This window comes from Odocoileus virginianus, chromosome 7 (genome assembly GCF_023699985.2).
Source record: "Odocoileus virginianus isolate 20LAN1187 ecotype Illinois chromosome 7, Ovbor_1.2, whole genome shotgun sequence".
NCBI classification, from domain to species: Eukaryota; Metazoa; Chordata; class Mammalia; order Artiodactyla; family Cervidae; genus Odocoileus; species Odocoileus virginianus.
Genome location: NC_069680.1, coordinates 175,835 through 191,059, shown reverse-complemented (window position 1 = coordinate 191,059; position 15,225 = coordinate 175,835). Strand labels below are relative to the sequence as shown.

The 15,225-nt window shown below is 45.5% G+C and overlaps 1 protein-coding gene across 1 annotated transcript in view; it reads left to right on the top strand.

The window, feature by feature from the left end:
* The first annotated feature begins 14,948 nt into the window (after nucleotides 1-14,948).
* The window catches only part of PDLIM1 (PDZ and LIM domain 1), a 39,930-nt gene continuing 39,653 nt past the window's right edge, over nucleotides 14,949-15,225 (top strand). The window contains exon 1 of the mRNA XM_020883454.2: nucleotides 14,949-15,145. Coding sequence (XP_020739113.1) covers nucleotides 15,050-15,145 — 96 coding nt within the window. The 5' untranslated portion in view covers nucleotides 14,949-15,049. The remainder of the gene's footprint in view (nucleotides 15,146-15,225) is intronic.

The following is a 15,225-nucleotide window of genomic DNA, read 5'->3' as shown; positions in this document are numbered from 1 at the left end:
CATCAGCAAATGCTTTAAAATACAGCCAGAATCCAAATACTACTTGCAGACTCCTCTGCATCCACCCTGGGTCCTAGCGAATAATCATCCCTCGCCTGGATTATTACAACAACCCACTTACTACTCCCCTGCTCCTGCTCTTGCCACCTCTTCCATCTGTTTCAACACAGCAAGCAGTGTTGAAAACAAAAGACAGATCATCTTAATCCTCCTTGCAAAGCCCTTAGGACCTTCCCTCTTTCTTCTCAGTTGAATTCAGCTTGGTTGCTCAGTCGTGTCTGACTCTTTGTGACTCCAAGGATTGTAGCATGCCAGGCCTCCCTGTCCTTCACCAACTCCTGGCATTTACCCAAACTCATGTCCATGGAGTTGGTGATGCCAAGCAACCATCTCATCCTCTGTTGACCATTTCTCCTCCTGCCTTCAATCTTTCCCAGCATCAGGGTCTTCTCCAATGAGTCAGTTCTTCACATCAGGTGGCCAAAGTATTGGAGTTTCAACTTCAGCATCAGTCCTTCTAATAAATATTTAGGACTGATTTCCTTTAGGATGGACTGGTTGGATCTCCTAGCTGCGAGGGACTCTCAAGAGACTCTCAAGAGTCTTCTCCAACACCACAGTTCAAAAGCATCGATTCTTCAGTGCTCAGCTTTCTTTATAGTCCAACTCTCACAACCATACATGACCACTGGAAAAACCATGGCTTTGACTAGACAGACCTTTGTTGGCAAAGTAATGTCTCTGCTTTTTAATATGCTATCTAGGTTGGTCATAACTTTTCTTCCAAGTGGTTCTTTCTAGTGGTTCTCAAATGCCCGTCAGGCTCTCTGTTATTTCTCTGACCTCATCTCCTACTCCTCCCCTCACTCACTCAGCTCCAGCCCCACTGGCCTCCCTGCCAGTGAAGGTGCCAGGCTTGTTCCCATCTTTGAACTTACTATTTCCTCCACCTGAAATGCTCTTCCCCCAAATAGCTACATGGGTTGCTCACTCACCTAGCTCAGGTCTTGACTCAAGAACTTTCCTGAAGTCTTGTTACCGAAGGCAAGTTCATGGAGTTTGGGAGCAGAGAAAGATTTACTGTAGGGCCCTGGAGAAGGGAATGGTTACCCACTCCAGTATTCTGGTCTGGAGAATTCCATGGACAGAGGAAATTGGCAGGCTACAGTCCATAGGGCTGCAAAAGAGTTGGACATGACTGAGCAACTTTCACTTTCAAGCAAGGAGAACATATGGGTCTTGCTCAAAAAAACCGAAACTCCCTGAAGGGTTTCAGCAAGGTGAGAGCCAAGTGTCCCAGGGAACATGGTCAGCTTGTGCAGAGTTCTCTGATTGGTTGATGGTGACCAATCCATAAGCACCAGAAGGCCGATGGCTATGGGCTCCTGATCATCAAGCAGCTAATTTCCTCCATTTGGTGGTGGTTTTAGCATCTGAAAAACATGAGATACTATTGTCTAGGTACTTCAGAGAAGAGCTAAAGCAGAGGATGTGGGGCATAGGGTCCTGCTGCTTAGTCTTCCCTCATCACTTGGTATTTGCAACCTTGCTTTATTTTTCCCCACAGAGCATAACACCATCTATCCTGCTATTTTTTTTTCCTTAGAAAACATTTTATTTGGAATTAAGTTCAAAATCACAGAAAAGTTCCAATAATTAGAACAGTACAAAGAACATCCGTATAGCTGTTATCCAAATTCACTTATTGCTAATATTTTATCCCATTTAGTTTATTTGCATTCTCTTTGTCTCTCTCTTTCACACACACAATCACAAAACCACAACTTTTTCTCCTGAACTATTTGAGAATAGGTTATATACATGTGGCTTTTTATCCCTAAATAATTCAGCATATATTTCCTAAAGGTAGCGATATTCTCTTTCACAACTATAGAGTTATCAGCCAGTAAATGTAACACTGTTAGAAGACTTTTCTCCCACCTGTACCCATGTTTCTCTCCAGTACAAGGTCAAGTCTACTATCAGATACATAGCTACTCTCCTTTAATCTGAAGCATATCCAAAACCTTTCTTTGTCTATTATGACATTACCATTTTTTAAGAATATAGTCCATCTGTAACTGAGCAGGACCCTATGGGTTCTTCCCAGATCAGACCCTTCTCCGACGTCTTCTGGGGCAGCTCCTCTCTGAAGTACCCAGCTAATAGGATCGCAAGCATTTGTTTCCTGAGTTTTGCAGATGCTAAAACCACCATCAGATTGAAGAAATTGGGCTTCCCTTGTGGCTCAGTTGGTAAAGAATCCGATGTGGGAGACCTGGGTTTGATCCCTGGGTTGGGAAAATCCCCTGGAGAAGGCAAAGGCTTCTCACTTCAGTATTCTGACCTGGAGAATTGCATGAGCTGTAGTATCCATGGGGTCGCAAAGAATTGGAAACAACTGAGCAACTTTTCACTCACTCACTCAATGGAAGAAATTAACTGCCTGATGACAATGAGCATGAAGCCCTCACCTACTGGCACCTAAGAATTGATTAATGTTAACCACCTGTTAACATTCAACCAATCAGAGAATTGTGCACGAGGTGATCACGTACCTTGTGACCACCCCTCCCTCACCTGGTCTTTAAAACTGTTTTGCTGTAACCCTTCAGGCAGTTTGGGCTTTGAGGGGCATCAGCCACTTGTCTCCTTGCATGGCCCTGCAATAAACCTTTCTCTGCTCCAAACTCCAACATAACATTTTGGTGGTGTTTGGCCTCACTGCACACAGGAAACTTGTGTTTGGTAACAACATGGCAAACTTCAACACCACCTTGCCAGAAGATCAAAATTAGCATCAGAAACTATGCCAAAGTCTTTGTGTGGATCACAACAAACTGGAAAATTCTTCAAAAGATGGGAATAGCAGACCACCTGACCTGCCTCCTGACAAATCTGTATTCAGGTTAAGAAGCAACAGTTAGAACTGGACACAGACCAGCACACTGGTCCCAAATAGGAAAAGGAGTACATCAAGGATGTATATTGCTACCTTGCTTATTTAACTTATATGCAGAGTACATCATGAGAAATGCTGGACTGAATGAAGCACAAGCTGGAATCAAGATTTCCAGGAGAAATATCAATAACCTCAGATATGCAGATGACACCACACTTAAGGCAGAAAGTGAAGAAGAACTAAAGAGCCTCTGATGAAAATGAAAGAGGAGAGTGAAAAACTTGGATTAAAACTCAACATGCAGAAAACTAAGATCATGGCATCTAGTCACATCACTTCATGGCAAATAGATGGGGAAACAGTGGAAACAGTGGCAGACTTTATTTTGGGGGGCTCCAAAATCACTGCAGATGGTGACTGCAGCCATGAAATTAAAAGATGCTTGCTCCTTGGAAGGAAAGTTATGACCAGTCTAGACAGCATATTAAAAAGCAGAGATATTACTTTGCCAACAAAGGTCTGTCTAGTCAAGGCTATGGTTTTTCCAGTCATCATGTATGGATGTGAGACTATACATGGACTATAAAGAAAGCTGAGCACCAAAGAATTGATGCTTTTGAACTGTGGTGTTGAAGAAGACTCTTGAGAGTCCCTCCCAGTTAGGAGATCCAACCAGTCCATCCTAAAGGGAATCAGTCCTGAATATTCATTGGAAGGACTGATGTTGAAGCTGAAACTCCAATACTTCGACCACCTGATGTGAAGAACTGATTCATTGGAAAAGACCCTGATGCTGGGAAAGATTGAAGGGGAGAGGAGAAGGGGATGACAGAGGATGAGATGGCTGGATGGTATCACTGACTCAATGGACATGAGTTTGAGTAAACTCCAGGCGTTGGTGATGGACAGGGAGGCCTGGTGTGCTGCAGTCCATGGGGTCACAAAGAGTCAGACACAACTGAGCAACTGAACTGAACTGTGAGGGGCCAAAGAATAATTTGTGACTGAAACATAACATCCTGAGAAGGACGCTGCATTGCTATGTAACATTCTAGCCAGGAAAGCATAACCTGAACCAAATCACAAAGAAACATCAGACAACCCTCTACTAAATAAAAGGAGTTGGGAGAGGTGTCACTAAAAACAAGTTCTGGGGCTTCCCTGGTGGTCCAGGGGCTAAGATTCTGTGCTCACAATGCAGGGCACCGGGGTTTGATCCCTGATCAGGGAACTAGATCCTGCATGCTGCAATGAAGATGCAGCACAACCAAATAAATAAATACTTTTTAAAAAAAATGAAGTCTTGCTTGGTCACTGTGTATTGATTTCTTTCTCTTTTTTTTCTTTGCATCTGACAAGCAATCTGTGGGGAGATACTTTAAGATCATACAAACATCCTCTTCCTCATCAAACCCTAGATTTTGCATCAATGATGATTCTTGCCAGAGTTAATTTTGACAATGATATTGCAAAAAGATGGTTTTCAAACTCCTGTACTGCCTCTCCTTTTCCTAGTTGGCATTCATACTTTAGATGATTTCCTTATGAGCCCACCTCCTTGAGGTCCACATCAGGGAACTCCTGCCCCCTCCTCCAATTCTGATAGGGGACAGGCTTCCAGCCCACCTACCTCTAGTGCCCCACCTGGGTGGCTGGAAATCCTACCACCTTATCCTTCCAGCCCTGTCCTAAACCCTCTGTTAACAAAAGTGTGTCCCGCCAGTACTACAGGAAGCACGGCTACCTATCAGCCTCCCAATACCAAACTCTGTGCCTTAAGGGAAGTGCCAACTGCTGACAGAGGAACAGAGTCCATGTCCCTTTTCCTATGGCTGACCCAGCTACTTGCAAAGAGAAATCTGGACATTTTCCCAAGGACCCCAGTTAGTTCTTGGAGGAATTCACTAAGCTGACAATGTTCTATGGACTTACTTGGGGGCAATCTCTCCTTTCTACCTGTTGCACCTCTAAAGAGAAAAGCCGGTCCTTGGTGCAGCCCAGGCATATGCTGATGAACTCGCAGCCCCAAATCAAGGATATATACTTGGGTAGGGGGTGGGGAGTGCAATCCCCAAGCAGGACCCCCGCTGTCCTACCACTAGTAGTCCCCTACTGGGACTACCAACAGAGAGGTAGAGGGCTTGAATACAAGATCCCACATGCTGCAATGAAGACTGAAGATATCATGTGCCACAAATAAGACCCGGTGCAGCCCAATAAATAAATAAAATAATAAAATAAAAATACCTTCTTACTACACCATCTCGTCTAAGCTGAGGGCATTGAATACTCCAGGCTTCTACTATTTTGAGTATAACAATAGGCTCTTGTCCCTTGTGTACTGTGTACATAACTTGTCCCTTCCACAGATCTGAATGGCTGCTTACTTGTTAAAGTCTTCGGTTCCCAGACATCTTACTGTACCTTCAGGATATGTCTGCACATGAGGCACTCCCAAGAATGAGAGCCCAAACACAAGGGCACCCCAGGGAAAATTTGACCCATATGTAAATGCTTCTCCTTATATCCACGTTGTGTGGCACAAGGGAGCCTGTATATTAGGACACTGAGTCCCATTCACAGTCACAACACATAACAATACTCAATACCATCCCAGGAGGGCCATCAGATAAATATTGGCAGGGATACGACTGGCAGGGGGATTGGCAGCTCCATGAGGAGGCTTTGTCTATCATGAGGTAACCCTAGAAAATATAACCAACACTTTAGAGAGCCTAACCCTGACCGCTGGAAATGACCTAAACAGGTTTTCAACTTCTTTAAACTCACTGGCCAATGTGGTCATAGACAACAGATTGGCCTTGGATTACTTCCTAGAGAAGCAGGGTAGTGTTTGTGTGGTTAAAAACAAAACCTGCTGTACCTATGTTAATAATCTGGACCAGATGGAGATGGGCATCAAAAAGATTTATGAGCAAGCATCATGGTTACACAGAAACAACCAGGGATCAGACCCTAGCATCATCTGGTCCACTAGTAAGGAAGTCTTCTCTCCCTAGCCTTCCTCGGTTCCTACCCCTCCTGGGCTCAGTCATGGTCCTCCTTCTCTTCCTCCTCTTTGGACCATGCCTCTTTAATCCCTTGGTAAATTTCCTGTCTTCTGGCTTACAAGAGTTCCATGTTAAAATGGTGGCCGTACAAGGATTCCAACGCATACTGCCCTCTAACTTAAAACAAGAAGCTGTCCCACCCCCAGGACCCCTACACCAGGCATCTAGAGACTTTTACTCCCTGATAGGCAGGGTCAATGCCCCTGCCCAGCCCAGAAGCAGCTATAGAAGATGGACCTCCAACTTTCTGCTTCCCATAAGAATATGGGAGTAAAAGTCTCTGAGCAGAGAATGAGACAGGAGGGAAAGGGGCAGGACACCAACACTAGATAATGAAGAAGAGGCACAGCTGTTCAGATAAAGACCAGCTGGAACCAGTTGAAACCAAGGTGGGCTTGAGAATAGTCTGGTCATTGACCTAGAGTTCATTATACCTTCACTGAGACACTAAAACCACTCCCCCTTACACCATGACTGTCCTGAAGAGAACCAAAAAAAGCCAACCAAGTAGCCAAGTGGTCCAATTCCTGGGAAACCCCCACCCTACTCTGAAACAGCAAGACTATTCCTCCCACTCAGCCTATGAAACTATCAATACTTAACCTATAAAAACCTACGACCCCATGCCACAGGACTGCATTCACGTTTTGAAAGGGTTCCACATTCGGCCTATGGAATGTGTCTCTCCCTAAATCAACTCGCTTTCCTTTTATTATGGCTGCTCTTGACTTCCTCCCTGCTTGAGAAGCCAAGAATCCTCAGTCTGCAGTCCATCCTAAGGACTCCTGCAGGTCCTAGGTTGTGACATTTCCCTTTCCTGCAACGTATCCACCACTTATTCAGGCAATTCCATACTTTCTGCATAAAAAGCTATTCCAGGTTCCTCTTGTACCTATCCTGTTGCAGCCCTAGAATTTTCTTGAGAAGTCCTGGTTCCTTTTATGGTATTTAAAAAACAAGGTTAGGAAAGCAAGTGTACTCATCGCTCTGGAGCATCTTTGCTCTTAGACCTTTTGGGCAGGAAAACACGCATGCAAATAACATAGACATACACACACATTTAAATACATACCCACCCATGAAACACACCATAGAGTTTACTTATTTATCTTATTGTTTATCTCTTACACTAAAATGTAAGCTTCATGAAGGAGAAAATTTGTTTTGCTTTCTTATTTGGTAGTGGGGTATAGCTGACTGACAAACAATGTTGTGATAATTTTAGGTGGCCAATGAAGGGATTCAGCCATACATATATGTGTATCCATTTCCCCCCAAACTCCCCTCCCATCCCAGCTGCCACATAACATTGAGCAGAGTTCCATGTGCTATACAGTAGGACCTTGTCGGTTATCCATTTTAAATATAGCAGTGTATACATATCCATCTCAAACAGAGCAGAAAATTTTTGTCTGTTTTGTTTGCTGTTGACTTTTTAGTGCACAGAATAGTGTGCAGCAAATGGGAAGTAGTCAATAGACAGCTGTTGATCAAAACAGAAGAAACAACCCCAAAAGGCTAAATAATTTGCTGAATCCTCACAGCTGACCAATGACACAGCCCTCTTTTTATCATGCTTCCAAGACCCAATATAGGAAGTAGTATCTGGCAGGATAGCAGATATTTTCATGGTCCTTTTCCCATCTTAATTTTTTTTTTACCTTTTTGTTTTTAATTATTTCATGAAAGTATAGCTGATTTAAACCGTTGTGTTAGTTTCAGGTGTACAGCAGAATGATTCAGTTTATATATATATAAAATATAATTTTTTTCATATTCTTTTCCATTATTTCTGACCTCTTTTAACTGCAGACATCTGTAATTTGTATCCTCTCTTACTACCTTCTGGGATTCATAAACTCAGGTGATCAGTGGGTAGGAGCTGAAGGCTCCTAGGTGACTAGTGACTAGTCCTGGGAACAGGAGAAGACCCCAGGCCCATCACCCAGTGGTGATGGCTGAGACCTCTCCTCAGCCTGGAATGTGGTCTAATGCAGGAAGTGGGCACCAGGTGGTGGTACCTAGAGTCAGTTATCATTTAGAGGGGACCCAGTGGCAGCCCTGATGCTACCCAAGGAACGACCACATGGAAGTAGAGCTTCAGAGAGATAGGAGAGAAGACAGACCCAGAGGGGGTAGGTGGAGACCCAGCAGAGAGGAAGCCACCCGCCAGGAGCCCTGGCGTCATGGAAACTGGCCCTGCCACTCCATCTGTCCTCAAAGTCTATAAATAGTTGGTTTCAGTATCAGCCATGGCCAGACCAGACCAGCAGCATGGGCAAACCCTGAGAGGAAATGGGTTTGGGGGAGGATGTCCCACACACACAGAGAATGGGTAGGATGAGGAATGAGGTGAGATGGAGGGAAAGCCTTTGCCTGTCCCCACTGCATACCACAGCAGGTCACTGGCATTCAGCCCACCCCACAGAACTTTCCATGCTGCCGATCATTTAGCAATGTCATTTAACCAGATCATCCCCCACCCTTCCTACTATTTTGTTCTGTTTCTGCTGCTTAGTATAGCCTTTCTGCCTCTTTATTTGTTCATACTTTTAAAGCTTATCTCAATTTCTACTTCCTCCAAGGAAGAAGTCCAAAATGCCATCCCACTAAAGACTTTTAATCAAGTTGCTGACACGTGGGCTGGGGGTGACCCTGTTAGTGAAGAAGGAAGACCTGTGCCTTGGGCCCTCTGTGAGTTGGGAACATGAGGAGTCTTCTGGGACCCTAAGAATCCCCGAGTAACCTCCTGTCCCTCCCTTTTCTGTTACAAAGTCCCCTGAACACCATAGCTCTTCCTCTGCCTCCCCAGCTCAGACTGTTCTCTGTTACTTGGTTGCTGAGTGATTTTAGGGAAGTCTCTTAACCTCTCTGTGCCTATTGCAGGCTGAATTCTCTGGTTCCAGAGACAGAGTGTCTAGGCAGGATGTTTATTAAGAAGGGCCCTTGGGCTCTATGCCTGGTGGAGGGTGTGACAGGAAGCTGGAATGGGCAGAGGGAGACGCTGAGCTCCAAGGAGCTCTGGAGCCAAGCCATAATGACCCATCAGTGAGGTCCCATTTTGGGACAAATGGCTGGTCCTTTATCCCCACTAAGATCAGTCACTGAACGCAGGCAGCCTGGGGACAGGCATGCTCCTGGGGAGTGGCAGTCCCCATGGGGGCTAAAAGCTAAAGGGTGTCTATCTCCCAGGAGCTGGAAAATTAAGTCCTTCCATGAAGAGAGAACTGGGCAATGCAGCGGTGCCTCATCTTTCTCCTATAATAAGGGCATAACGACACTTCACTGGGCTCTTTGGATAAATACAACCATATATGTAAGTTCCTAGCACACATTCTGACTTTGTTTAGTAATGAAGACCAAGTTATTTTCTGAGTATTGGACTAGCATCTGCTGGGTAACTCTGACCCCAAGCTGCCTTTTGTCTTTTGGGGAGGTGACCAAGAGGAGGGTCCAAGTGCACTGAGACTCAAATTTAGACTTCTGAAGTTTTTCCTCATGAGGTTACATAAAAGTTCATTGAAATATAATAACAGTAATGAAATATGTTAATCACCCAACTTCAAATTCAGGTCTTAGCAGATAAATTATATTTTTTTAGCAACCCATTATCTCGTGAACAACACTACTATATGACATTATCTTTTTGTCTTAACTTCTCCAATACAGAGGTTTAATAGGAGCCACCTTATCTATGATGCTGTTTTGGAATTTCTTCTTCTTTTTAAAAAATAATTAATTAGTTTATTTTGCTGTGCTGGATTTTAATGACCATGTTCAGGGCTTTCTTTAGTTGTAGTTATCAGGGACTACTGTTTCTTGGGATAGATGGATTTCGTTTTCTGTGGTTTCTCTTGTTTTGGAGAAGGGACTCTCGGGTGTGTGGGCTCAGCAGTTGCAGCTCATTGGTTTAGTCGCCTTGCCACATGTGAGATCTTCCCAGGCCAGGGATCAAACCCATGTTCCCCTGCAGCGGCCGGTGCATTCTTAACCACTGGGCCACCAGGGAAGCCCTCTTCTTTGAACATTCAGGAATGCTTGAGAAATGGTAGTAGTCCGGCCTCTTTGATGATTTGAAGATTTTTGTGCCACATGTCCAGGGAGCCAGGAGACAGGTGGACAAAATACCTGCTTGTCTGCTAGGCACACGGCAGGCCTTAGATCCCCCAGCTCATCTGCCCACACCTTTATCAGCCAGCAGAGGACTTGAGCCAGTTCCGATGTCCAGGTGTTCTTAGGTCCCCACGCTCCCCGCTCCCTGGAGCATGCTCTTTGTCGACAGGAATCCCAGAGGCGCCCAATCCCTAACGGCCACTTCAGGATTCCACCTCCCCACCCCCACCCCCAGACTGAACGAAAAAACCGGAGAAAGGAAAGAATTGGGAGCTGAATTTCTTGCCCAGTCCCCGGCGCAGCGGAGGGCAACTCCCCCGGGTCGGCGGTACTGGAGGGGCGCATGGATCCCAGGACACTGTACTGAGTACAGGACGCTGACCCTGGAGGTCGCGAGTTGGGGGGCCAGACAAGCGGGATAGGACCGGCGGGAAAAGATGTCTTTGTTTTGCGAACTTCTGAGCTTGGGTTTCAGTGTTTCAGTTCTTTTCAGCGAGGGAAGAAAAAAGTTGCCCTGATGTCTTTAGATCAGGGTGCCCCGGGGCAGTGGCACTGGCTTGGGGCTGGGGGTGCAGCTGCGCGCCACGGCCCCGCCCCAGGCGGCTAGATAAGAGCTTCCGGCTCTCTAGTCTCTGTACAGAGCCGCCTCAGATCCCAGGGTAGGCTTGGAATCGGGGAGTCACTTACGCCTCCTCTTGAGTCCCAGAGGAGGGGTCATGGCCACGATCTCCAGGAATGGGAGCTCTGCAGTCCCCTGGGCTAGTCCAGGACTTGCCCTGGAAATTAAATAAGACCGTCTGTAACGCCTAGCTCAGCCCTAGTCTCACAAGACCGTCACAGACAAACATAAATAAATACATTAAAAAATAATTAAGTTAATTAAAAAAAGGAATGAGGCTGCTATTCCGGGAAGCAGTGGTTCTGAATGACCCTGGCAATTGCACCCTGGGTGTGGGAGTAGACAGCTCTGCAGAAGCCCAAAGGGGGGCGGGCCTGTCGGCTGGGGAATCCCCCCAGCAGACGCCACCCGCCCTGTCCTGACCACTTGTAATCTGAACAGTTGGAAAGGCCCACTATTCCCTGACTTCCTAGATCACTGCTCCTCTGTCCTTTTCCTGTCCTCCTTGCTTCCATTTCTTCAGCATCCTCTCTACCCTACCTGCACCCCCTCATACACAGGTATTTTAATGTAGGCTGTTTAGGTCAAAAAACTTCCATGGAATTCATTATAATTATAATAAACCAGGTAACTGAAGTTCAGAGAGGTTAAGACCTTTCAACTAGTACTCTGCAGGAGTCAGGGTCTGAGGGAACTGTAGAGTTTGAATTAATAAGTAATAGTTTTAAGATAAAACAAGGTTGCTTGTCTTTGGGGGTCAGAGTTGTCAATCCATCAACTGGGCATTTTCTGAATAGAGGCTGTGTGCCCAACTCAGAGCTAGTTTACAGGAGCAGGGGGAAAGAGATCAAAAAGATAGAAGATGAGCCCCCCCCCCCCCCCCGAAAGATTAGCATTTAGTCTCCATCCAAGGAGCTGAGGCTATTTAATTAATTTTTATTTTGAAAACTTTACATCATTGTTAGAAGAAATTGTTGGATTGAATTTTTTCTCCAATTGCATCTCTCAAAGTTTTTGTACTAGCTCCTAATTTTTGGCAGTAGGTAAACATAATTTTTATTTTTTATCCATAAACTCTATAAATAATTTTGTTTACAAATAATACTTGGTTTAGAAATAATTTTGTTTCATTCTTTTTTATATAATCTTGAAAACACATTTCCATGCCTTCTCATAGACTTCATGATTATCATTTTTAGGCTGTGTACTACTCCCTCACATGGCCATACCATATTTAGCCACTTTTCTGTGGCTGCTTAACTCCAGTTTTTTTTTTGGTCATTATAAATAATGCAGCTATAAATATCTTTGTACATATAGCTTTTTCTTCTTCTTTTCTTTTATTTTTTTTTTACAGTAGATAAAAGTTTTATTAGACTGCAGAATGTTGTTTCATGGAAATTAAGATAAACATGTTTCACACAAGACATTTTGCCATGAAGTGAAGTGAAGTTGCTCAGTCGTGTCCGACTCTTTGTGACCCCATGGACTGTAGCCTACTAGGCTCCTCGGTCCATGGGATTTTCCAGGCAAGAGTACTGGAGTGGGTTGCCATTTCCTTCTCCACTTCTTCTTTTAAATTATATCCTGGAATCAGTGCCCAGAAAGGGAATGACCTGGTCAGGGTGTTGACTGTTTTTAGCTCTTGCTGTGTAGAGCCAGACTACAACTGACAATGTTTAAAAACTAAATGATGTAACCTATGTACTAGCGCTCTATAGCCGAAAAGAATACTGTATAGAATAGGAACTGTTGGCACCCACGGTGTATCAGGTCCCAGCAGATGTATACATCCCCAGCAGGACACCTAGGGATAAATGAGAGGCAGTTCCCACCTTTGGGAGTACAGGAGCTGTGGCTCTTCAACCTTTTTCTCTTCCTAGGACACAAAATATTCAAAACTGCTCCCCATTTTAGGGCAGACCCAGACTTTGGTGAGTCTCCCAAATTCTGCAGGGACTTGAAACACAAGCATGTTTTTAAATCAGGAGAATCTTAATCAAAGATGGTATAATTTTATCTAATAACAATGTATGAGATACAAAAATTTAAATATATTTGTGTAGGATATGAGATTAATAAAAGTTGATGTAAATATTAATTTATTAGACTTAAATTATTAATAACATCATTCAAGATGCTCCCATTTTTATTTTTTCTGCACTTGATAAAATATTCTCAGAGAAATGTTAGTATGTCTCACAATGATTATATGCTTTTTCTTCTCCTTTATATTTCTTCTGATTTTTGCTTTATGTATCTTTCTTTGTTGTTAGGTGTCTAATGGTTTATAATATCTATATTCTTTGGGAATTGTACCTTTTATTATTAAAAATATTCATCTTTGTAAAAAAAAAAGATAATTTTTGGCTTTAATGGATCAGGTAGCTGGCTCCTGGTGGTAACACCATTCTTTTTTTCTCACATTCAAGAATATCAGGATGGGGAGTGGGTAGAAGGGATAAATTAGGAGTTTGGGATTAATAGATACACACTGCTTTATATATAAGACAGATAAACAAAAAAGACCTCCTGTATAGCACAGGGAACTATGTTCATTATTTTGTTATAACTTCGAAAAGGATCTGAAAAAGAACATATGTCTGAATCATTTTGCTACTTACCTGAAACTAACACATTGTAAATCAACTATACTCAATTAAAAAGAATATCAGGATGCAAAATGAGAGGGATGGATAGATGACATAAATCCATTTTATTTCTAAATTCAAGCAAACCATTCCCAAACCAGTCACTTGTCCTGTGACACAATTAGACAAGTAAGATGATCCCTATATGTGTAAATCTCTGCACAGGGCATCTCGGTAGGTAGGCCAGTATCACGAGGAGACAGAACACTGGGGCTCAGGTGGCAGTATGAATTGGAGCCAAGAAAACTATGAAGAACCTGAGATTCAAAGGTCATAATGTTGGCCAGTGTATTGCCTTCATTAAATACTACGTACTAGGCACTATTCTTAGGCTCTGGGATACAGCAGTGATCCAAACAGATAAGAACCCCTACCCCTGGGGAACTAAACATTAGGGGTGGGGGCCGGGTACAAATTAGTGAAATACTGATTTTGTCAGATGATGATAAGCATAATGGGAAAATAAAAGCAGAGGAAGGTGACTCGGGGTTCTAGAGAGGAAGTTTTAAATAGGTCTCTCGGAGATGACCGGACCAAGACGATGACATCGGTACAAAGGGCGAGCCTTAGGATGTCTGGAGCAAAGCATTCCAGGAGCCCTGAGGCAGGGCCTTGAGGCTGGAGCGACAGACAGGCCAGTGTGGGCTGAGAGCGGCACAAGGGGATGAGATCAGAGAGGGAGCTGGGGCCATTCCGTGGGTGGCCCTACAAGCATCTTAGGCATTCCGCTTCACTCAAGAGTAAATGGACAAGGAGACGTGGTGCGATCTGGCGTGGCGAACGTACTCCAGGGCGAGGGGGGCAGAGCCCACTGAGGAGGATAGCGGCGCGCTGCGAACCCAGGTGTTTGGACTCAACCCGGTTACCTCTACACGCAGCTGGTCTGCCTCAGTGAGGTCTGAATTGTTGGGAAGGTCAGAACCTAAGGCGAGTCCAGCCTGGAGGAGAGGTTTCTAGGGAGGTTTTGAAGTTCCCTTACAAACTCACGCGACGGTCTCATTAGCATTAAAAGAGTTCCATTGTGGGGCTCTTTAGCAAGGGGAGCCTGCGCGACTGTACAGTTACACCACTGTCAGCTGCGTGGCTTCGGGCAAGTCTTCTAATCTCAGGCGGACCCAGCTAATTTATCTGTAAAATGGAGCTATAAATGCCCTGACTGCTTCACATTTTCTAGCGAGATCACTGGACAGCATCTTTAAAACATCACTGTCGTTTACAAGAAAGCAAATGTGAAAACGGACCTGACCTCAAACGGGTGACTTTGCAAAGCACTTTCAAACTGGTTTTCAAGCGTAGACTCCTCCGCGGTCGCCGGAACCTGCCCGCCTCTCACCTAGAGCCCGCGGTGGGGCTGGGAGCTCCGCCGGGCTGCGCCCGGGGCGGGGCTGTTTAGATCCCTAGACCCTGAGCTGACCCCCAGCTCCCGCGACCAGACTCTCTGCCTGGGCAGCTTGCGGGTGCACGGAACTGGGGGCGGCTGCGGGCCGCAGGCGGGAGGACGGGAGGGGCGGGCGGCAGCGACGCGGCCTGGGCGGAGCCGCCCCCGCCCTCCTCCCGCCCAGCTCCCGCCTGCCGCAGGCTCCACCAGCCCGCGCCGCGCGCTCTTTCTCCGACAGCTGCCAGGGAGCCCAGCTCGCCGCTCAGCGTCCTGCCCCGTCTGTCCACTCGGGTCGCCACCCGCCGTCGCCGCGCCATGACCACCCAGCAAATAGTCCTGCAGGGCCCGGGACCCTGGGGCTTCCGCCTCGTGGGGGGCAAGGACTTCGAGCAGCCTCTCGCCATTTCCCGGGTAAGGGGAGCCCTGGGACCCGCGGGGAGCGGAGCCATCCCGGGCTGGGGAGTGGCGTGCCCTGGAGGGGACCTGGGGCG